Here is a 24,593-nt window from a genome sequence, read left to right as displayed (position 1 = left end):
GAGGGGGAGGGGCACAAAGAAAACTAGATAGAAGGTGACAGAGGACAATCTGACTTTGGGTGATGGGTATGCAACAGAAGTGAATGACAAGATAACCTGGAGTTGTTATCTTTGAATGTATGTATCCTGATTTATTGATGTCGCCCCATTAAAAATAAAATTATTAAAAAAAATAAAAAATAAAAAAGTATAATATATGCCATTATAAATTTATTTGATGAACTAAAGATAAAAGTAGACAGGACAGAAGAATATATTACTATTACTGGGTTTAAAGACATAGCAATAGAATTTATCCAAACTAGAGCACGAGGAGAAAAAAAAGGGCAAATGCTCAATGATTTATAAGAAAATTTCAAGCACTCTAGCATTTTTGTAATTGAAGTTCAAAGAGAGGATAGCCTAAGATCTCCATTTTGAAGCACTTAAGTCGCTGGCTTTGAGCAACAGTTCATCAGCACAGGGGTGCTGGCTTGAGTGAGAATTGTCCACACAATCCCAAAGCTTGCCCAATGACCCCAAAGGTCATTGGCATGAAAAGGCCAAGGTCACCAGCTTGAGGGAGGGACCCTAGCTCAGCCGGGTCAAGGCACCTCTGAGAAGCAATCAATACACAACTAAAGTGCAAGGAACTATGAGTTGATGCTTCTTACCCTCTCTTCCTTTCTCTCTCTCTCTCAAAAAATAAGAAAGAGAGAAATATAGAGAGTCCAGAAAAATTATTTGAGGAAATAAGATAAAAAAATTTCCAATTTAATAAAACTAGAAGCTCACATATCTAATAAATTTAACAAATTTTAAGCATGGTAATCATAAAGAAAATCCTACCAAGATGCATAATAAACAAATTGCTGAAAACAGTGACAAAGAGAACAATATTAAAAGCAGCCATGAAACCAAACATAAGAGTAAGAGACTTCATATATGGCCTTTATCATGTTGAGATATTTTCCTTCTATACCCATTTTGTTGAGTGTCTTAAATATAAAATTGTGTTGTATTTTATCAAATGCCTTTTCTGCATCTATTGATAAGATCATGTGGTTTTTGTTCTTTGTTTTGTTGATATGGTGTATTACATTAACCGTTTTACATATGTTGAACCATCCTTGAGATTCTGGGATGAATCCCACTTGATCATGATGTATTATTTTTTTAATATGTTGTTGTATTCGATTTGCCAGTATTTTGTTTAGTATTTTAGTATCTGTATTCATTAGAGATATTGGTCTGTAGTATTCTTTCTTTGTGCCATCCTTGCCAGGTTTCGGTTTGAAGATTATGTTGGCCTCATAAAATGTGTTTGGAAGTACTGCTTCTTCTTCAATTTTTTGGAAGACTTTGAGTAGAATAGGAACCAAGTCTTCTTTGAATGTTTGATAGAATTCACTAGTATAACCATCTGGGCCTGGGCTTTTATTTTTGGGGAGGTTTTTAATAGTTTTTTCTATTTCCTCCCTGCTAATTGGTCTGTTTAGGCTTTCTGCTTCTTCATGACTCAGTCTAGGAAGGTTGTATTGTTCTAGAAATTTATCCATCAGCCAACATCATATTAAATGGCATAAAACTGAGGACTTTCCACCTTAAATCAGGAACAAGACAGGGTTTTCTACTCTCTCCACTCTTATTTAACGTGGTGCTAGAAGTTCTGGCCAGAGCAATCAGACAAGAGAAAGAAATGAAAGGCATTCATATAGGAAAAGAAGAAGTAAAGGTATCACTTTTTGAAGATGATATGATCCTATACATCGAAAACCCGAAGGACTCCACAAAAAGATTACTGGAAACAATAAACCAATATAGTAAGGTCGCAGGATACAAAATTAACATACAAAAGTCCATAGCCTTTCTATATGCCAACAATGAAATATTAGAAAACGAACTCAAAAAAATAATCCCCTTCACAATTGCAACAAAAAAAATAAAATACCGAGGAATAAACATAACAAATAATGTAAAGGACCTATATAATGAAAACTACAAAGCATTGTTAAGAGAAATCGAAAAAGACACAATGAGATGGAAAAATATTCCTTGTTCTTGGATAGGAAGAATAAATATAATCAAAATGGCCATATTACCCAAAGCAATGTATAAATTTAATGCAATTCCCATCAAAATTCCAATGACATTTTTTAAAGAAATGGAACAAAAAATCATCAGATTTATATGGAACTATGAAAAACCCCGAATAGCCAAAGCAATCCTAAATAAAAAGAATGAAGCTGGGGGTATTACAATACCTGACTTTAAACTATATTATAGGGCCACGACAATCAAAACAGCATGGTATTGGCAGAAAAATAGACACTCAGACCAATGGAACAGAATAGAAAGCCCAGAAATAAAACCACATATATATGGTCAAATAATTTTGATAAAGGGGCCAACAACACACAATGGAGAAAAGAAAGCCTCTTCAACAAATGGTGTTGGGAAAACTGGAAAGCCACATGCAAAAGAATGAAACTCGACTACAGCTTGTCCCTGTATACTAAAATTAATTCAAAATGGATCAAAGACCTAAATATAAGACCTGAAACAATAAAGTACATAGAAGAAGACATAGGTACTAAACTCATGGACCTGGGTTTTAAAGAACATTTTATAAACTTGACTCCAAAGGCAAGAGAAGTGAAGGCAAAGATAAATGAATGGGACTACCTCAAACTAAAAAGTTTTTGCTCAGCAAGAGAAACTGACATCAAAATAAACAGACAGCCAACTAAATGGGAAATGTTATTTTCAAACAACAGCTCAGATAAGGGCCTAATATCCAAAATTTACAAAGAACTCATAAAACTCAACAACAAACAAACAAACAATCCAATAAAAAAATGGGAAGAGGACATGAACAAACACTTCTCCCAGGAAGAAATACAAATGGCCAACAGATATATGAAAAGATGCTCATCTTCATTAGTTATTAGAGAAATGCAAATCAAAACTACAATGAGGCCCTGGCCGGTTGGCTCAGTGGTAGAGCGTCGGCCTGGCGTGCAGAAGTCCCGGGTTTGATTCCCGGCCAGGGCACACAGGAGAAGCACCCATCTGCTTCTCCACCCCTCCCCCTCTCCTTCCTCTCTGTCTCTCTCTTCCCCTCCTGCAGCGAGGCTCCATTGGAGCAAAGATGGCCCGGTTGCTGGGGATGGCTCCTTGGCCTCTGCCCCAGGTGCTAGAGTGGCTCTGGTTGCAACAAAGCGATGCCCCGGAGGGGCAGAGCATTACCCCCTGGTGGGCAGAGCGTCGCCCCCTGGTGGGAGTGCCAGGTGAATCCCGGTCGGGCGCATGCGGGAGTCTGTCTGACTGTCTCTCCCCGTTTCAAGCTTCAGAAAAATACAAAAAAAAAAAAAAAAAAAAAAAAACTACAATGAGATACCACCTCACCCCTGTTAGATTAGCTATTATCAACAAGACGGGTAATAGCAAGTGTTGGAGAGGCTGCAGAGAAAAGGGAACTCTCATTCACTGTTGGTGGGACTGTAAAGTAGTACAACCATTATGGATGAAAGTATGGTGGTTCCTCAAAAAACCAAAAATAGAACTACCTTATGACCCAGCAATCCCTCTACTGGGTATATACCCCCAAAACTCAGAAACATTGATACGTAAAGACACATGTAGCCCCATGTTCATTGCAGCACTGTTCACAGTGGCCAAGACATGGAAACAACCAAAAAGCCCTTCAATAGAAGACTGGATAAAGAAGATGTGGCACATATACACTATGGAATACTACTCGGCCATAAGAAATGATGACTTCGGATCATTTACAACAAAATGGTGGGATCTTGATAACATTATACGGAGTAAAATAAGTAAATCAGAAAAAACCAAGAACTACATGATTCCATACATTGGTGGGACATAAAACGAGACTAAGAGACATGGACAAGTGTGTGGTGGTTACCAGGGGTGGGGGGAGGGAGGACGCAGGAGGGAAGAAGGGAGAGGGTTAGGGGGAGGGGGAGGGGCACAAAGAAAACTAGATAGAGGGTGACGGAGGACAATCTGACTCTGGGCAATGGGTATGCAACATAATTGAATGACAAGATAACCTGGACATTTTTTTTTGAATATATGTACCCTCATTTATTAGTGTCACCCCATTAACATTAATAAAAATTTATTTAAAAAAAAAAAGAAAAAAAAAGAATAAGAGACTTCGCATTAAAAATAAGAGAAGGCAGAAGACAATGGAATAACATCTTTAAAATGCTGAAAAAAAGATATTACCTCATTAAATTGTATATATTAAGTATCTACAGCTTTTGGTAATGTCAATTATAATTCAATAAAGTGTTTTGAAAAGAAAAAGATTGTCAACCTAGAATTTTATATCCCCCCCAAATCTTCAAAGAAGAATGCAAAATAAAACATTTTCTGACCAACAAAAAGTGACAAGCTTTATTAACAGCAGACTTGCAATACAAAAAAGCTTAAAGGAAGTTCTTTAAACTGAAGAAAAATGATACCAAATAGAAAATAAGACCTGCACAAAAGAATAGAGAATGCCAGAAATGGCAAATTAGTATGTATAAAAGACAGTGTCTCTGTTTTTAAATTTAATTTTTAAATAAGAAAGTTTATGACATATGTAGAAGTAAAATATATGACAATAGCAGAAATAATGTGAAGAAAAAGATGTAAGGTCTTCACATTTTATTATAAACTCTAGAGAAATCACTTTTTTTTTTTTGTATTTTTCTGAAGCTAGAAACGGGGAGAGACAGTCAGACAGACTCCCACATGCACCCGACCAGGATCCACCCGGCACGCCCACCAAGGGGCAACGCTCTGTTGTGACCAGAGCCACTCCAGCGCCTGGGGCAGAGGCCAAGGAGCCATCCCCAGCTCCCGGGCCATCTTTGCTCCAATGGAGCCTCGGCTGCGGGAGGGGAAGAGAGAGACAGAGAGGAAGGAGAGGAGGAGGGGTGGAGAAGCAGATGGGTGCTTCTCCTGTGTGCCCTAGCCGGGACTTCTGCACACCAGGCCGACGCTCTACCACTGAGCCAACCGGCCAGGGCCGAGAAATCACTTTTAAAAAAAAAGTTAAACCAATGGTGACATTAAAGTGGAAGGCTTCAAATTGCTCAACTACCAAAAGAAGGCTGAAAACAAGGGGGAATAAAGAACACAGAAAAATGAGAACAAATATTATATTTGACAAATAGTATGATAGAATTAAATCAACGATATCAAAATTACTTTAAATATATATGGTATAAATATCCTAATTAAAAGGCAGAACTCATCAGTCTTAGTAAAAAAGCAGACCCAACTATATGCTGTCTATAAGAAAAAGATTAATTTAAAGTCACAAATATATCAAAAGTAAAGAGATGGAGCTCGTTTATTGTAATGGCCAAGTAGCTCCTATTTAACCAACTTTTCACAGGTAACTATAAATTCTAAGCAAAATGTAAAAACAACTACCTAAAAGCCTTGGAGAGTAAACAAAACTAGGCAGAAACTAGGAGTCATCTCGGTGAAGGGAACAGCATTGAAGGATTTTCTGAATTTTATCGCTGTTTAGGCCACAGTAGAAACTACAACTCAGAAGCCCACAGAGTCTTTGCAATGAATCATTCACCATGGATGCAATCCAGGATCACTATGAAGAGAAAAAACAAATGAGGAACATACACAAAAGATAATCAATGGATACCAATTCAAAATGACTCAAATGTTGAAATTATCAGACAAATATTTTAAGCAGTTATTATAACTATGCCCAAGGACATAAAGGAAAATATGCTTGTAATAAGAACACATGGAAATTATAAATAAGAACCAAATGTCAAGACAGCAGCCTGAATGCATGGGGTCATGGTGCACATGGCGGAAGTGAGCCTGAAGGGCCTGAAGAATCCAGGCCAAGATTTTAGTTTATCTTGTGATTTAGCTTACATTCACAATAAAAATTCTGATGTTGACCCTGGCCGGTTAGCTCAGTGGTAGAGCATCGGCCTGGCGTGCAGGAGTCCTGGGTTCAATTCCCGGCCAGGGCACACAGGAGAAGCACCCATCTGCTTCTCCACCCCTTCCCCTCTCCTTCCTCTCTGTCTCTCTCTTCCCCTCCCGCAGCCAAGGCTCCATTGGAGCAAAGTTGGCCTGGCGCTGGGGATGGCTCTGTGGCCTCTACTTCAAGCGCTAGAATGGCTCTGGTTGTAACAGAGCAATGCCCCAGATGGGCAGAGTATCACCCCCTAGTGAGCATGCCGGGTGGATCCCAGTTGGGCGCATGCGGGAGTCTGTCTGACTGCCTCCCTGTTTCCAGCTTCAGAAAAATACAGCCTGACCTGTGGTGGCGCAGTGGGATAAAGCGTCGACCTGGAAATGCTGAGGTCGCCAGTTCAAAACCCTGGGCTTGCCTGGTCAAGGCACATATGGGAGTTGATGCTTCCAGCTCCTCCCCCCCTTCTCTCTCTCTCTGTCTCTCCTCTTTCTCTCTCTCTCTGTCTCTCCTTCTCCTCTCTAAAAAAATGAATAAATAAATAAAAAAATACAAAAAAAATTCTGATGTTACAAGTTCAAGTTCACCTGATTCAATCAGGTTCTCTTCATCCAATTTCATAAGATTTATCTCAGTTTAAGAGCCTATTAAAAGCATTAATCTTCCAAGACCTGATAATTAAACCCTGTGGTATAAATTAGGTCATTATTACAGAATTTGTCAGGTTAACATTGCTGCTATTCCAAAGTCCAACCACAGGTCTCTTTTCCACTAAAACATGTGATGATGACCAGGAAACCAAGATCTAGTATAGGCTACTGTGCTTCTGGGGCTTGGGCTTACACCTTGGTTATAGTCACATTAATTGTGTCAAGAAAAGGACCTATGAGCTTAGCTATAAAATATATCAGAGGTATTCTGTACTGCTACATGGATCAGGATGATAAAGTTCAGAAATTTAAGCAGGACCTAGCCCAATGCCCAACAAAGTTAAGCAACTCCTGTTGGGTAATTTATATCCTCAACAATAGAGAAGATATTGAGTCTTTGAGTAAAACTTTCATTGGATTCTCTGACCATGATGGCAGATTCTGCATGTGCACACGCGCGCGCACACACATGCACACGTGCGCGCACACACACACACACAAAAAAAACAAAAAACACTCAATGGTATCCTTGTACCTGGAAGCATTTACCATATCAACCAACTTTACAGATTTGATCACATATTAGGAAAGTTTCTTTCTCTTTGAATTCATGTTGGAACATATCAACTACCCAAAGCACAGACAGATTAATGTGAAGTTATTAATGACTATGCCCATTGTACTGTAAAGAAATCTTCAAGTGGACTTGCAAAAGCAGATCTAAACTAACTGGTGAAAACAACTCATTAATTTCAAAGATATGATATTCAACTAAATGAAATTGATAAAAAGGTAATATGATTACATTTTACAGCGTTCTCCCCACTCCCCTGGACAAAAAGAGAAACATATAGCTATTTAGCAAAGGCTCTGATACATTTTCGGCTGGAAGGAGAAGTCAAGCCAAGCAATAGTGACCCATGTTTGATGAGCTAGTGAGATAGGCAAAAGAAACTCTGTTGAGACGTGCTGTCCACAGTGTTTGTTTTGTTGTTGAAGCTTAATGAAGGTATCCATAAACGAATGAACTGATCAAGTTGGTGAAGCATGTGAGGTGATTGCAACTCTTGAATGGGTAAAAAATACCTTTATTCCAAGGGTAAAAATACCTTTATTCATGGTTAAAAATTCTGATGGTCATGACAACAGTAATAATAATTTTCAGTGAATGATACAAAATATTTAATATGGAAAATTCTTCTCTGCTTGTTTAATAATCTAATAGAGCATGAAGATTAATCTTTGCTTTATGTTTTTTGATCACTAGATATTGTCTCATAGGTCGCTGAGATTCGGCTTTTGTTTTTAATGTTTTTTCTTCTGCTTTTCAGGTTGGATCATTTCTATTATTCTGTTTTCAAGTACTTTGTTGTCTCCAACACAGTTTCTTCTGCTATTTCCGGTCTTTTCTTCAACTCATCCAATGATTGTTTTCCCATTTCATATATAAGTTTACAGTTGTGAGTACAGGAAACCCAGAGTTTATTCTTGTATTATTACTTATTAATTATTATATTATTTTGTGTGTTTTTTATTTTTAGTTGATTTTAGAGAGAGAGAGACACCAACTTGTTATTCCACTTATTTATGTATTCATTCTTGTATGTGTTCTCACCAGGGACTAAACCTGCGACCTGGGTGTATCAGGACAGTGCTCTAATCAACTGAACTACCTGGTCAAGGCTCTATTATTTTTCAATGAACAACTGTAATCCTACTTTTGACCCAACTTGAATTATATTGCTTTTTAGTTTCCAAATTTCCATTTGACTTTTTAAATAGTTTTCATTTCCCTAATAAGTTTTTCCCATATGTTCAGTTATACTATATTAATTTATCTCCAAATATTGGGTTGGGGAATAAGTTCGTAGCGTTTTTACCGCTTTTATTTAAACAAAAAACAATAATTATATCAATAAGTTAATCAATTATATATTCGCCGTTGCTGTTTACAACCTCTTCCCACCTCTCAACCAATTTGTTGATGCCGTTCTGCCAAAAATCGCCTGGTCTGGTGTCAAAGAAGTTGTTGAGCCAGTTTTTAAGGACCTCTTTGTTATCGAAGGTAACGCCCTTCATATGGTTTGACAGGGAGCAGAAAAGATGGTAATTGGTCGGTGCAAGGTCCGGAGAATACGGTGGATGCTGAAGGACCTCCCATTCGAGCTCTTGGAGTGCGGCTTTGACGACTTGTGCAACATGGGGCCTGGCGTTGTCGTGAAGGAGTATGGTTTGACCATGTCGATCAGGTCTTTTCAGTCGAATAGCCTCATTCACGCGGTGTAGCTGGGCAATGTAGAGCAGCTCCTTGTTGACCGTGGCATTCTTTTCGAGCATTTCCCAGTTCTTCATCGAATTCAGAAGGCCTTCCGCTGCGGCACGTGTCATCAACGTCAAAGTCACCATTTTTGAACTTTGCAAACCATTTCCGTGCTGTAGACTCGCCTATGACACCTTCTCCATACACGTCGCAAATGTCCTGGGCTGCTTCGGCAGCTTTTTGACCTCGATGAAAAGCAAAAGAAGAGCAGGTGTCGAAAATGTTGATTTTTGCCTCCTGGGTATTCCATTTCTAAGCCTCAAAACTAATAAAAAATTAAATAACTCAAAAATACAATTAACATAGTTTTGTAGAGCAGAAAGAGTTTTATCGAATGAATACTTACCCTTTGCCAAACAGCAAACAAATCGTTGTAAAATAAAAGAAAATATAAAAACGCTATGAACTTATTCCCCAACCCAATATATACATATTATATATATATATATATAATATATATATATAATATATATATGTCTCTTTAAATGTACTTTTCTATTAATTTCAACATTTTGGTCATCTAGAAGTCTGTTTTTGTTAACTGCTATCTCTGTAGAACTTGGAAACTATCTCCTATATCTTTACATACTAAGTAATTTTTTATTATAATCTGGCCATTGAGAATAACACATTTTTAGAGTCTTTGGATTCTGGATTCTATTAGTCTTATTTGAAGAATATTGATTTTTGTTCTACCAGGTAGTTAAATTACTAGCTTATTCCCCGTTGAACTTGTGAAACATTGATTTTACACATTGCTAGGTATATTTATTTTCCCCTCACACTGGAGGCCAATTTTATAATCCTGGGACATTGCGTTGTCTATGGAAGCTTTCTTGTGATGGAAAGCTAGGAGCATTCACTGAATCCATGTAACTTGGTGAGAATCAAACTTCAAACTCTTCTGCTCAGCTTTTACATTCTTTCTTGTACTGTCCTATGCTGAGCTCCTTGGACTCTCCAGTGCATATGCATTCAGGGATTAGCTTGTGATTTGACTGGCATTTAAATCCAAATTTTAGGTCGCCCTCACAATGACTGCTCCTTACCCTTGCAATGGGTTCTTCTTTCCTGTAGTTTTCCTACCTTAATTTTCTAGGTATTCTTGTGGCCTCTAACTCTGTTGTCAAGCTGAAACAACTGGGCTTTTATGATTGTCTTCTATCTGCCTTGTGCTCTGTGGTCGGAGTTGTGCCCTCTGAGGAACAGCCTTGTAAGCTTGAGTCTCACTCTGTAAGTGGTTCTGTTATGGACTAGAACCCCCTTTAGTTCCTGCCTGCTTTTGATCCCTTGCCAGTGCCTTTACAGAATTGTGTGTGTATGCTCCAGAACTTATTATTATTATCTGAGAAAGGCTAAGACAACATTACCAGTATGAGAACTTCTATTCAAGAATATACACTTAAAACAAGCTTGATAGGTGATTCTTATGCACTCTAAAGTTTGAGAGCTGCTGCTGTCTTAGACAAACTTCTGCGCTTAACTTTGTCTTTTCAAGAAGTCCTCTTTACTACAAAGAAGAATTTAAACTCTTTAGGTACACTAATCATACTGCTTTGATGGTAAGAATAAAGTCCTACAAACATAATAGCTATATTCTTCCCCACAGTGTATTCTTAATATCACATTGTCCTAAAAGGACTAGAATCTGTTTGTTGGAAATCAGAGAAACATTGTAATATGGTGGAAAATATACAGTATGGTTCCATAATACTTAGTTGTTAAGTTTTAAATGTGACAGTGTCTAAGGTAAAAAAATCAATAATACTAAAATTACCCTAGAAAATTCTATAAAACTGTGACAAAATTTCCTGTATATAACTTGGTGTGGTATTTTTATGCACATTAAAGTTGAGAACTGAGCTAGACAGAAGGGTTATACACAGAAATTCTCTAAGCAGGTGAGTGAACATTCAAACTATGTTGCTGTTAAAAATAACTACAAAATTAGAAGGTATGGAATGAAAGATAGAAAGGAAATTCTTAAAATTCACATTTGTCTAAGCTATGACTTTGGAATATGGCATACTGATAGAGCATAGCTTTACTATTTATTACTTATGTTATCTTCAGTAATTTACTTGATCATTCTGAGCCTTGTTTTTTTTGTCTATAAAAATTTTAAAAAGCCCTGGCCGGTTGGCTCAGCGGTAGAGCGTTGGCCTGGCATGCGGGGAACCCGGGTTCGATTCCCGGCCAGGGCACATAGGAGAAGTGCCCATTTGCTTCTCCACCCCCACCCCCTCCTTCCTCTCTGTCTCTCTCTTCCCCTCCCGCAGCCAAGGCTCCATCGGAGCAAAGATGGCCCGGGCGCTGGGGATGGCTCCTTGGCCTCTGCCCCAGGCGCTAGAGTGGCTCTGGTCGCGGCAGAGCAACGCCCCGGAAGGGGCAGAGCATCGCCCCCTGGTGGGCAGAGCATCGCCCCTGGTGGACGTGCCGGGTGGATCCCGGTCAGGCGCATGTGGGAGTCTGTCTGACTGTCTCTCCCCGTTTCTAGCTTCAGAAAAATACAAAATAAATAAATAAATAAATAAAATAAAATTAAATTAAAAAAAATATTACCTCTCTCTTGTAATACAAATGGCAAAGTGCCTGGAACTATTCCTGGGACATGTCAGAAGGGAGAGTGCAGGACTTTCCTTTTATCTAAGCCTGCTCTGCAAGCTTTGTTTTCAAAAGCCCAGGAAAAATGCACTTCTTACAACTGGTTTGGAATTCAACTTGTTTTCCTAATATTTTGTTTTTAAAGGGACAAAGGTTTCAATGAACAACTTCAATTTAAGCACAAGGTAACTTTTTGAAAATTTATATTGTTGTTTAAGCTTCACTTTCCCAAAATAATGCACCTGGATGGATAATTTATAAGAGACTTAGGCAAGAGATAGCCATGATAATGGCAATTACATCCTGGAAAGGCTTAAAATAATGATTATGGAACTCTGCTATTTGTACATAGAAATATACTGAACTGCTGTTCTGGAAGCAGTTGTGGTAGTTCCATAATTTCCACATAGGCTGCAGCGAGGGGTGACAATTCTTTGTGCCTTTGGAGCGAATGGAAAGAAGGGTCATGAAACAACTTACACAGGTAATAAAAAATAAAATTTCCATATCAGAGTCTGGGGGCAGTTTATAGAGATCACTGGAGGAGAGCTAAGCCTTTCCAATGCCCCTTACTTTTGTCCTGTGTCTGGAAACGTTGTGAGCCAGAAGACAGTAGAGCAACACCTTTAAAATATTGCTTGAAAAAAGTACTGTCCACCTCTAATCTCTACCTAACAGAAATACCTTTAAAAAACAAAGATAAAAAAGATATTTTTGGATATGCAAAACCTGAAAGAATTTACCACCTTCAAACCTATACTACAAGAAATGTTTAAAAGAAATTCTTCAGGCAGAAGGAAGATAATACCAGACAGAAATATGGATCTATTTGAGGAACACCAGAAATAGTAACTACATGCAAAATATAAAACTCTTTTACTTAGTATTTATATCTTATTAAATGATAGCTGTGTAGAGTGTATAATATATTTAGAAGTAAAATGTATGATAACAGTAGCACAAAGAACAAAATTGATTTGCTGTTATGACCAGTTGAATGAGATAGAGAAAAAGTTTGATATTCAGGTATTTTGTTTGAAAGTTGCTTCAGATTAATTTTTTTCTCCCAAATTCATATGTTGAAGCCCTAACCCTCAGTGGAACTATAACTGAAATAAGATATTTAGTTGGTAATTAATATTAAATGTGTTAAATGAGGTCAAAGGGTCCTAAGCCAATGGGACTGAGACTTTATGAGAAGAGAAAGAGAGAGAGAGAGAGAGAGAGAGAGATCTTTTTCCATCATGTGAGGACACCATGAGAAGGCGCCTCATGTAAACCAGGAAGAATCTGCACCTGAAACTGAAACTTGCAGGACCTTGGACTTTGCAGCTTCCAGGACTGAGAAAATAAAGCTCCATTGCTTGAGCTGGCAGTCTAGGGTATTTTGTTTGCAGCCCAAGCAGACTAATACAAGAGTTAATGGAGGCAGTGGGGTAGCAGGGAGGGGGACATATTTCTACCATTTGGCTAGATCAAGGGTACAGAGTAAGAGTCAAGTTGGGGAAAGGTAATGAGTTCAGATTAGGGTCTGTGACATTTGGTGGTGGACATCGACCGGAGGAGGCAAACAGCTGGAAATACAGATCAGAGTCACATATCTGGGAATCATCAACAGCAAGTGGCAGCTGAAGCCATGGAGATGGGTATACAGTGGAGAAGAGATGGCCAGAGACAGAGGAGTACAGCCATGACTTAGTGGTGATTCTAAAGCCAATCAAAGAATTTTGAAAAGAGAGGATTAACAATACCAAATGCTATAGCACAGTGGGCCCATTTCTGGGGACACATCTAAGAGATTACCATGGTCCTTAAAAGCAAGGACCTTAAAATCACATAGCCATATGAAACAATTAGAAAATCATTCAATTAGGGTGAATTGTCTTATTAATGTAACAGAAGTGCAATAAAATTTTGTCCATTTAATAAAAAAATTAAATAAACAAAAAGGTTTCATTCATTTATTATGAATATTGAGCTCCTACTGTGTGCCAGACTTTTAGTTATTGGAAGAGGTAATTGGGTTGTTTTTTTTTTAAAGAAGAGTATAACTTAGTTATACTCTTAGTTATGGGCATAGGAATTACAATATTTTGGCTAAGTGGAAAAGAACAAAAGCTGATTACTTTAAGCATGAATTACAGGGAGGGAGATGGAGAATATTCAGTCTTGACAAAAGTGCGAGGAGGGAAATAATTGAGGAGAAAGCCTGGATGGGTGGGTTGAAGAGGGCTGCAGGGCATCACACTAGGATGGCCAGTCCCAGAAGGATTCTTGCTCAACATCTTTTATGCTATGCACCTGCAGTTCCAGCAGCGAACAGAGCCCCCTTGTGTCAAGCAAGTATAGCCATTGCTTTCTGCAAGCTTTGGACACGAACGAAGTACAAGCTACTTCACTGGTCACCAAATACCTGTAATGTGTTCAATTACCGTCAGACACGGAGAGGAAATTCTCATAACAAGATTCCAAGGCAAAGTATAATTAGGAAGGGCTTTAAGTATCACATTGTGGCCTGATCTGCATACACACTGGCTCTTTCAAAAAACAAGTGCAGGAGGCTGGATGATCCCAAGAGTCGATCATAACCTACATTGCAGTGGCTTTGGGTGGACCGACTAGCAACCGGAAATATAGTCGTGTGTGTAATACCGGTGAATAGTTAGGTGGACAAGTTTATGGCGGATGAACCCTTACTAGTCTCATCAAGACCAGCCTTGCGGAAGAGGACCTAGGAACAAAGCTTCTTCAGAGCGGCCCTCAGATGAAGTTCTCCTAAGTGGCCGGAAGAGGGCGCTGCTAATCTCCTCCGTCTGCAGTTTTCTGGGACAGATCCTGAGTCCTAGGCGGCGAGGGGGAAGTCAGCCTTAGTCACTTTTCAAAGAACCCAGAGCCGCAGAGATCTCCCGGAGTGCTCCTAGGGTTGCGGCTGAGGCTATCTGAAACTTTTTCCCTGCCAAATGTTGGCAGTTTGGGGAAGGACGGGAAGCTGGGGAGGAGAAGGAAACTGCGGCGCTGCTAGCGACTCCGCGGGAAACGTGAACACCCAAGCTCATGGGAGCAGAACTGTTGGCTGCGGTTTGATGGGAGTTTGAAGGTAGAAAGAACTGCAGGTTTCTGCCATCTAAAGTTAAGTGAGTTTGCACAGGTCCTGGGGCGAAATAGCCTTGCTGTCCTGAGGATTCTGCCGGCACCCGCCCTTTCAGTCTCAGCAAGGCTAAAAACTTTCCTACAAGCCGCACACGCCCTAGATTTCCTCTATGGGTGTCCCTGCTCCTTAGGATGGGGGTTTCCACTCTGTTCGGAGTATGGTGGAATCATCATTATCCACTGTCTCGCCGCTGGCAGGCTCCTAATTTAAACAGTAACGAAGAACTGGGAGGAAACAAGTCGATTCGCTGTGGTTCGGGCTCAGCTCAGTGCGTCTGTGTCCTGTGGTGCCCGCACTAGCCTCGCTGGGTCTCCGAGCACCTGGGAGCCCACGCCCCTCGCTTCCCACTCCTGTCTTGATTTCTCCACATTTCAAAGAATTCTTTTATCTCTGAGTACCTACCTACCCCCTTCTCTCTGCATTGAAAAGCAGTCTCCAAATTCGCTCCTACCCTCGACCCTTTCCCGCCAGGGGGCGCCCTGGAGTAAGTGGAGGGGTAGGGGCTCTGACTATACCTTGGGACCAATTTAATATAGGCTTGAATTACGTGACATGAAAAGAGGCGGGTTTCAAGAACACAGATTCTGAAGGCCTGAAGGCGAGGTCTGCAGTGAAGGCCAGGGGAAATCTGGCCTTCAGTGCAGACCTCACCTCCTCCTATTCCAACCTCAGAGCACGCAAGTGCAGGGAGAAGACGGCTCAGGAGCTGCGCTCTGACGTCCTGGGGTCGATCCTCCTACCCCCTACCCCCGCCCCCAGGGCCTACCCAGAGGCCAAGGCTTGAGGGGAGGGTCCCCCAAAAGAAAGTCGCCCTAAAAGACCCGAGAGGGTCAAGCCAAGAGGGAGAGCCCTGAGGGAGCGCGTTTTAGCGCAGTCTCCAACATCTCTTTCTCGCCTTCTCCGGAAGCCGCCCTAACGCACAGCCCCATCCCGGCCCGCGCGCAGATCCTGGAGAGCTTCCGAAGTCTCGTGCCAGTGGGGGTTCTGTGAGACTCTTAAAAGGAAGGAAGACCCTCCAGATTATGCCCCTTCCGTTCCTCGGATCTCAGGATTAGAGAGCAGCGATCCCCAGCGCCGGCTGCGTCCCTGCTTTCTGCTGCCTGAGCTGGCTTGCCCCGAGGGCACCCAGGAGTCCAGCACAGCCTGCTCTTGGCCGAGGAAAACTTACCCTCCGCGGGCCTGGGCCCGGGAGCTGACGAGGGGCCCAAGGGTTTCATGCAACGTATTACAGGATTGGATTCACAGACTCTATAAACCCAAGTTACAGAATCAGAATGACTCCTTTCGTTTGCTTAACAATTTCTATGATTTTCAAACTCACGCACATAATCTCAGCCTTAAATACTTGGACCCTTAACACAACATAGGGAAGGTTATAACCATTTTACAGCTCCAGGAACGGGTGCTAAGAGGCTTTATATCCTTAACCTAACATTTCCTGAGGCACTTGGGGACCTCAAGGATAAATAAAATAGGTTCTTGCCCTCGAAGAGGGGGGCTAGAAAACAACATCTTAGTTTATTTTGCCTGTAATAAGAGTAGCTAGAGTGGCTCCAGGGTGTGGTGGGAGTCCACAAGAGCTGGGAAGTGGCAAAGCCAGGTTCGAATCCCAGGACTTCTGACCGCGACCCACGTGCTCTGCCCACCATCTCTGAGCACTTGAAGGCTGGGAAAAGGTTCAGAAACACACACACAAACTTTCACTACAAATTTCTCTATCTTGGCTGGATCCCGGAGTAACACTTGTCTCCAAATAACTACATACAATTTGAGTGATTTATTATTAATTTGTAAGCTCCGTGTGGGTAGGAGCCACATTTTGTTTGTTGAAGGCTAAATTTTCAGGCCTAGCACAGAGCCTGGCACAGAGCCACCACACTTAATAATTATTTGTTGAATGAATCACGAATTGCGATAAAACTCAGAGCAAAATAACACCACCATGGAACATGGTCTGTCGCTGCCCAAGAGGTGTGAAGGACTAAGGGAATGAGAAAAATGTGGGGAGTGGGGTGGAGAACACACGTTCCTGTCTCATCCCCCACCAGGTCTGAGCCACAGACCTTGAACTAGCCTTTTGTATGAGTCCTCTGTTCCAAGTTCTCAAGGGCGAGACCATGGGAGGAGAGAAGGGAGGTTCCTTTCGGCCATGCGGGTGGCATGCAGAGGAGGATGGCAATTCCAAGCATCCCTGACCAAACTTGGGCCTGCGTCTCCTAGATTCCGGACGGATCCCGGGCAGCAAAGTGTGGCGGGGACTGAGACGGCGTGTGCGGACCCCTGGCCAAAGCTCCTGTAGAGATCAGAACGGAGCCCTGCCCCGCCACTGCGCCGCAGCACCCTCCCGTCCAGGAACAAGCTCGTTCAGAGATGAAGGAAGACGCGCGGGCCCTACGGGGTGGATGCAGGGTTTCCAGATACCTCATGCAGCCAGGAAGCAAGTACTAGTGTAACCGGGGTCCGCCCTAATTAAAGATAAGTCCAAGAGGTGCTGGAAGGACACTCTTTGACCAGGAAGAGGCGCTGGGACCAGGGGTTGGCGGGGGTGGGGTGGGGAGGGGGGGCACTCTCAAAGCCTTTGCTTGGACCAGCTCAGAGATACACCTTTGCTCCACAAGACACCTTCGTTTTCTGACTTATTCTTGGTAGTGTAGCACATCTTGGAAGGAGTGCAGCGGGGTGTGTGTGTGTGTGTGTGTGTGTGTGTGTGTGTGAAGGGGCAGGGCTAGGAGAGGCGCTGCAAAGGCCTAGGCACAGTCTAGGAAGGCAAGTACTGGTGCTGTTGCGCGCTGGCCTGGTTGCCCAGGAGAGGTGGAGCAGGAACCTTAGTCCGTAGTTCCTCCTCCCCCAGCCTTTAGTTCCCGCTCTTGCTACAGCCAGACCCAACGCCTGCTGCCTGGGTGCCGATCCTGTCCCCAGTGCAAGCCGGGGGGGGGGGGGGGTAGCCAGCCACGTGCCTGGGTGCCGATCCTGTCCCCAGTGCAAGCCGGGGGGGGGGGGGTAGCCAGCCACGTGCCTGGGTGCCGATCCTGTCCCCAGTGCAAGCCAGGGGGGGGGGTAGCCAGCCACGTGCCTGGGTGCCGATCCTGTCCCCAGTGCAAGCCGGGGGGGGGGGGGGGTAGCCAGCCACGTGCCTGGGTGCCGATCCTGTCCCCAGTGCAAGCCAGGGGGGGGGGGGGGTAGCCAGCCACGTGCTCCCGTAACTGATGCGGAGCTGGAAACAGTCCTAGGAGCGAAGGCCGAGGGAGCACGAGGCAGGGCTCAGGGACTGTGGAAAATAATCAAACTCTTCCTTTCACTCAGATTTAGGGTCTTAAGAACGGGGTACTACCTGGCCTGTGGTGACGAAGTGGATACAGTGTCGACCGGAAGTGCTGAGGTCGCTGGTTCTAAACTCTGTCAGGTCAAGGCAATAATGGGAAGCAACTACTATGAGTTGATGCTTCCCCTCCTTCCCACCCCACACTCCTCTCTCTAAAATAAATAAAAACTTTTAAAAAATTAAGAGTAGGCTACTAATGATAAAAATGTAGAAATCTCCAGCTCTTACACTGAATTAATAAATTTCCAAAGCTTTCAAAGTACTTTTATGTGCCCAGTCTTGCTTGCTTGAATCTCACAAAAACCTTGTGAAGAATTACCTCTATTTCTAAATAGCATTGAAATTGGGAGAAGCGTTCAACGTTTTGCATTTGGTGTTTTTTACACTTACCAATAATAAGACATAATGGAGAGGAAGAAAGAAAGAAAAAGAAAGGACGGCTAATTGGGAAACCCACCCCTCCTTGGCATTAAGACCCCACTCAAGACCTAGGCCTGAGGCTGGGTCCCGCCTGCAGATAAGAGCTATATTTAGTATTTAGTTTTGTCCGCTTTCCTCGACCGTTCACTTGAGCCCAGCCTCGTCTTCCCTCCTTACTCCTTAGGCTTAGACATGACCTTGACCCAAGTGCAGTTGATGGGGTCCTTCCCGAAAGTGCCCCGAGAAGCCCCTCGGAAGGAAGGGCAAGGGACCGGGTTGACACTAGTCTTCGCAACACGACCGACAAGCGCCTCTGCGTGGAGACAGAGGGTTGTTTTCTCCAATGCCACGGAGGGAGCCGCACACAAACGTGGGCCCACGCGGGCTGGAGGGTGTGCCCTGAGCTTTCTGTCCCCTTGTAAGGATCCTAGGTGGTGAGGAAAGAGAATGTTAGTATAGAAATTGGGTTTGGATTGAGGGAGTGCAGAGTACTCCTCAAATATAAGATTGAAATTAAAAGCTAATAATAATAATAAAATCTTTCCTACTGTAACTGCTAGTAATGGCAAAGGTGCTTAACCTGCTGAATTATATCGTTTAAAGTGCCTGTTCATCACTGGGAGTTCTTTCTCCACAAGAAGCGGAAAGAAAATAGGAAAACAAAAAACAAATTCGCGAAGCCTCCTTAACCGGCCTCCGCAGTGTCCTGGAGGCCCCAGCCGGCCAGGGGACGCTCCCATCCAGCCCCTAGGGCGGGGAGGAGGCTAAAACAGCCACAGAACACACACAAAAAACAAAACAACAAAACGTGTAAAATTCAAGGGCAAACATCGGAGTGGGTCTCAGGGTTTCCGCCACGCAGGGCTGCGCTCCACAGCCCGCTCGGCCTGGCCGGGGCCTGGCGGGAGGAGCCAGGCGGACGCCCCGGGCCGCGCTGGGGAGCGCAGCCCGCAGCTCCTCCTCTCCAGGCGCCAAGGACCCTCGAAGCGCTGGGCTCGCACTTGAAGCCTGGGAACGCGAAGACAGGAAACCCACTTCCTCCTAAGCAGTTTCTTGCTCGCCGGATGAGAGGTGTCCAATTGAAGCAGAATGATCCTCATCTACTAATATCCAGCGTGGCCACAAAGCGACTGGCCATTTACGCCGCCACTTTAAACAAAGATATTTGGTTATTCCCAGGGAAGCAAGTGCACTTTTGCATGGCTGAGCTCGGGGCGGAGGGGAGCCCCGGCCCAGCCTCCCGCCCCTGGGCTGCCCGCGCCTCTGCGCTCGCCCCTTCTGGCCTGCTGGCTCCGCCGGGGTTCAGGCTCGGCTCACCCGGACTCGCCCTGCCCGCCCCCGTCCCTGAGCATCAGAGGGGAAGTCAGGTGGCCCGGGACTCGGGTGCTGGGCCGGTGGTGCCCTTGGAGAGTCGGCGCCAGTCCCAGAGCCCCGAGCGCCCAGGCTGTGGGGAGGCCCGGGGCACTAGGTTTGTCCGAGCGCCCAGGCTGTGGGGAGGCCCGGGGCACTAGGTTTGTCCGAGCGCCCAGGCTGTGGGGAGGCCCGGGGCACTAGGTTTGTCCGAGGTGGGGCAGTTTCAGTGACGGCCCCTCGCGTGAGTCCCCTCCACCCTCCCAGTTACACCCCCGGCACCACGCTTGCCTCGGCCAGGGTGCGGGGCTGCGGAAAGGGAGCCGCAGAAGTGTTGGCGGTGGCGCGATGGGGGCGGGGGACGGCCCGGGTCCACCGGGAAGACCCTGAGCTGGGGGGCGGGGATCTGGGACCCCCCCGCCGGCAGCCGGCCCCCCGCTCGGCGCCCCTCCGTCCGCTGAGAATCTCTCCTCGGTAGAGGGAAAGGGGGCAGGGAGCAGAGTGTTCCTCTGACGGCGGCAGTGGAAGCAGACAGACTGACAGACACGCGGCCAACAGTGCAACCCCGGGGTTGGTCCCCAGACACGCCAGCTCCTTTGGCAGAGACCGGGCCGGGCGCCGCGCAGCCCGCTGTGGTCCAGAGGCAGCGGGGAGCGCGCGGCTGCGAGGCCGCGGGAGGGAGGAGCAGCCCCGCAGGCTCAGGTGACACCGCCGGCCCAGCTCCGGGCCCCTCTCTGAACACCTGTCTCCGCCCGGGAGTTCACTTCGGAACTCCGAAAGTTGGTTGCAAAGCAGCATTCACCTTCCTTCCTCCCTCGGCACCAGCTCTCCCCTCGCTGCTCCTCACCCCACCTCCCGCCTGCCTCCCTCGGCTCCCTCCGCATCCCTCCCCCGCCTCCCTCTCCCTGCGCGCCGCCCGCACCCCACAAAATATTGGGGTGGGGGTTTCCGGGGGAGGGGGACAGAAACGCTTCGGGTCGCGTCTCTGCCTCTCTCTCGCGCTCTCCCTCTTGGAGACATACAAATCCTGACAAGTGAAACTTGAAGGTGTTTACCTTGTCATCAGCATGTAAGCTAATTATCTCGGGCAAGATGTGGCTTCTATTGTCTTGTTGCTCTAGCGCTTACGCCCCGCCTCTGGTAGCTGCCTAAAACCTGGCGCCGGGCTAAAACAAACGGAGGCAGCCCCCGAGCCTCCACTCAAGCCAATTAAGGCGGACTCGGTCCACTCGGTTACGTGTACATCCAACAAGATCCGCGCTAAGGTAACACCAGAATATTTGGCAGAGGGAGAAAAAAAAAAAGCAGCGAGTCTTCGCCTTCCCCCTCTCCCTTTTTTTTTCCTCCTCTTCCTTCCTCCTCCAGCCGCCGCCGAATCATGTCGATGAGTCCAAAGCACACGACTCCGTTCTCAGTGTCTGACATCTTGAGTCCCCTGGAGGAAAGCTACAAGAAAGTGGGCATGGAGGGCGGCGGCCTCGGGGCTCCGCTGGCGGCGTACAGGCAGGGCCAGGCGGCTCCGCCGGCCGCCATGCAGCAGCACGCCGTGGGCCACCACGGCGCGGTCACCGCCGCCTACCACATGACGGCGGCGGGGGTGCCCCAGCTCCCGCACTCCGCCGTGGGGGGCTACTGCAACGGCAACCTGGGCAACATGAGCGAGCTGCCGCCGTACCAGGACACCATGCGGAACAGCGCCTCGGGCCCCGGATGGTACGGCGCCAACCCGGACCCGCGCTTCCCCGCCAGTAAGTGAGGCCGCCCCGCCGCGGGGCCGCGTGCTCGGCGCGGGAGGAGCGGGGAGAGCCGCCGAGAGGCGCGGCGCCTGCCGGCTGGGCGCGGGACAGCAGGCTGGGCGCCGGGCAGCGGCGCCAGGGAGTCGGGCGCGGGAGCTGGGTCCTTCCCCCTGTCGGACTGAGGGGCTCCCCGAGAGGGACACTTAATAGCGGGACCTGCAGGCAGGTGCCGGTATCAAGCGTCTCCCAAATGCAGCCGACTGGCCGCTCGGCCCCACGCCGGAGACTTCTGAGCGCCGACGGAGGCGCCCCCTCACTTAGGCAGTCAGGGCAAGCTGGCCGCGGAAAGGCGCGGCCTGGCCGGGCGGGGGGCTGCCGAGCCGGGGCGCTCGGGCGCGGGGCCGGCCTCTCCACGCTTTAATCAGGGGGGAGGGCGCGCGGCGGCAGAGCGGGATCTCAATGGCCAAGCAAGGGCTTGCACGGGGGCTGACAAGAGAGAGGGGCCACGAGGCAAAGCGCGCTGGGGCGTTAGCTTTCGGAACTCCTCTACCTCCTAAGCTCCTAAAGTTGGGGTCTTACCGTCGAACCCGACCTCCTGGCCAGGGCCCCGTTCGCCGCCGGTTAAGCCCGCGACTCTTGCCAAGGTTGGGTACGAAAGGAACAACCGTGCTTTTTGGGTGGAGCGCTGACACTGAGGAAGGGAGCCGGGGCTGAGGCGGGAGCTCTCTAGTGAACCCCTCAACGGCACGGCCAGGGCGGGCGCTGGCGCTCCCCGCGACTCAGCTGCTCAGGGCGAGGCGGTCTAGGTGAGGAGCGCGCCGTCGGGGCCGGGCTCGGCCGGCCAAAGGCGGACGGGAGAGGTGGCCTGGCCCGGCCTGGCCCCGGCCGACGCTGTGCGTTTGTCGCTTACAGTCTCCCGCTTCATGGGCCCGGCGAGCGGCATGAACATGAGCGGCATGGGCGGCCTGGGCTCACTGGGGGACGTGAGCAAGAACATGGCCCCGCTGCCAAGCGCACCGCGCCGGAAGCGCCGGGTGCTCTTCTCCCAGGCCCAAGTGTACGAGCTGGAGCGACGCTTCAAGCAACAGAAATACCTGTCGGCCCCCGAGCGCGAGCACCTGGCCAGCATGATCCATCTGACGCCCACGCAGGTCAAGATCTGGTTCCAGAACCACCGCTACAAGATGAAGCGCCAAGCCAAGGACAAGGCGGCACAGCAGCAACTGCAGCAGGACAGCGGCGGCGGCGGGGGAGCTGGGTGCCCGCAGCAGCAGCAGGCGCAGCAGCAGTCGCCGCGCCGCGTGGCTGTGCCGGTCCTGGTGAAAGACGGCAAACCCTGCCAGGCGGGCGCCCCGGCGCCCGGCGCCGCCAGCCTGCAGGGTCACGCGCAGCAGCAGGCGCAGCAGCAGGCGCAGGCCGCTCAGGCGGCGGCGGCGGCGATCTCCGTGGGCAGCGGCGGCCCCGGCCTGGGCGCACACCCGGGCCACCAGCCCGGCAGCGCCGGCCAGTCGCCGGACCTGGCGCACCACGCCGCTAGCCCCGCGGCGCTGCAGGGCCAGGTCTCCAGCCTGTCTCACCTGAACTCCTCGGGCTCGGACTACAGCACCATGTCCTGCTCCACCTTGCTATACGGTCGGACCTGGTGAGAGGACGCTGGGCCGAGCCCAGCGCACTGCCTCGTCGCTGTCCCCCTTGCCCGACGCACACACCAACCACCCGGCTCTCCAAGCGCTCTTCTTAACAACCTGTCCAGTTTAGACCACGGGAAAATCACAAAGGCCCAACAGCTGGACGCCTTTTCTTTTCTTTTTTTTTTTGTTCCTAAAATTTGTGGAAAATTTTTAAAAGAAAATACAAACAACCAAGCGAATCCAATTCTTTAAGAAGCCTTTAAATGGAGAAGGACAAAACTAGAACAGCTTTCGGGGTGTCTTTTAAGTGATTGAAATGGGTTTCCCACGCTCGGGCGGGGCATAGTTTGGAGAGGGCTCTATGCTGACACTGTTCTGGACTCGAAAGATCGCAAACTTCACTCTGGGTGCGCTGTGCCAGCAAAGTGGGCTCGCTTGTAAATACCGGGGTTCCTTTGAAGGGGGGACAGGGGCCGAGGAGAGGAAAGACACTGCGACAGAACCCGCCTGTCACTGACACAAAGGAAATGCCCCCTCCCGGCAACCTCCGGCTGCCCAGGCTCAGCCTGCCGACCCTGGCTAAAACTGTTTTATGTTTGATGTGAACTTGTAGCTGTAAAACGCTGTCAAAAGTTGGACTAAATCCCTAGTTTTTAGTAATCTGTACACTTTGTTGTAAAAAAAAAAAGTCCCCGTCCCCAGCCCATCATATTTTTTATGGGTACTGACAACTTTGTGTATATTATTTGGCAGTTTGGTATTTGAAGCGTCAGTCTTTTTTCTGTTGTAACTTATGTAGATATCTGGCTTAAATATAGTTCCTAAGAAGCTTCTAATAAATTATACAAATTAAAAACATTCATTTTCTGATTAAAAACCCACCTTTTGTTTGGTTTTGATTTGGCATTTTTGGTTGAGGAGAGTGGTGACTCATCATTGGCCGGATGGGATTTGAATTGTTTAGTGGCTCAAAGGAACCTGAACGGGCTAAGGAGTCCTGGCCTTCTGCCTCCAAATTAAGTAGAACAAAACCTTGAGCAGTCCTGGGACTTGGCAATAAAGAGGAGAAACGCTAACTCACTTCCATCAGGAGGGAAAAGGAGAAAGAAAGAGAACTAGACGAAGGGACTAGCTTTCAGAGCCAGGCTTCTGGGTTTCTGAAATCTCAGAAGAATCTACCGTGGTCTTATACAGCTAAGCTAATACCCTTGAGTGAGCTCTTTTTACTAAACCGTTCTCCACTGTAGATTGCAACATCTGTCTTTTATTTCTAATCCTCGCTGAGCGTCTTCGGGATTAGAATTCGGTGGGAGGTTGTTTTTGAAAGTGGAGAAGTTGTTACCAGGTTGTTGTTTTTTTAATGTTTGTGTTTGTTTTCTGCTTTGAACCGGCTATTCCTGAGCAAGGTTGCCCGGATGTCCCCTTCCCACGGCCTCTCTAACCAGGGGAACAG

The 24,593-nt window shown here is 46.6% G+C and overlaps 1 protein-coding gene across 1 annotated transcript; it reads left to right on the top strand.

The window, feature by feature from the left end:
- Window positions 1–19,826: 19,826 nt before the first annotated feature.
- NKX2-1 (NK2 homeobox 1) lies at window positions 19,827–23,155 on the top strand. The gene is made up of 4 exons (XM_066343486.1): window positions 19,827–19,891; window positions 20,332–20,461; window positions 21,124–21,521; window positions 22,422–23,155. Exons 3-4 carry the CDS (start codon window positions 21,152–21,154, stop codon window positions 23,153–23,155), a joined length of 1,104 nt encoding a protein of 367 aa, XP_066199583.1. The 5' UTR covers window positions 19,827–19,891; window positions 20,332–20,461; window positions 21,124–21,151.
- Window positions 23,156–24,593: the final 1,438 nt, after the last annotated feature.

Source organism: Saccopteryx leptura, chromosome 6 (assembly GCF_036850995.1).
Source record: "Saccopteryx leptura isolate mSacLep1 chromosome 6, mSacLep1_pri_phased_curated, whole genome shotgun sequence".
Classification (NCBI taxonomy): Eukaryota; Metazoa; Chordata; class Mammalia; order Chiroptera; family Emballonuridae; genus Saccopteryx; species Saccopteryx leptura.
The sequence above is the reverse complement of the archived record's forward strand: the minus strand, read 5'-3'. Positions and strand labels throughout refer to the sequence as shown.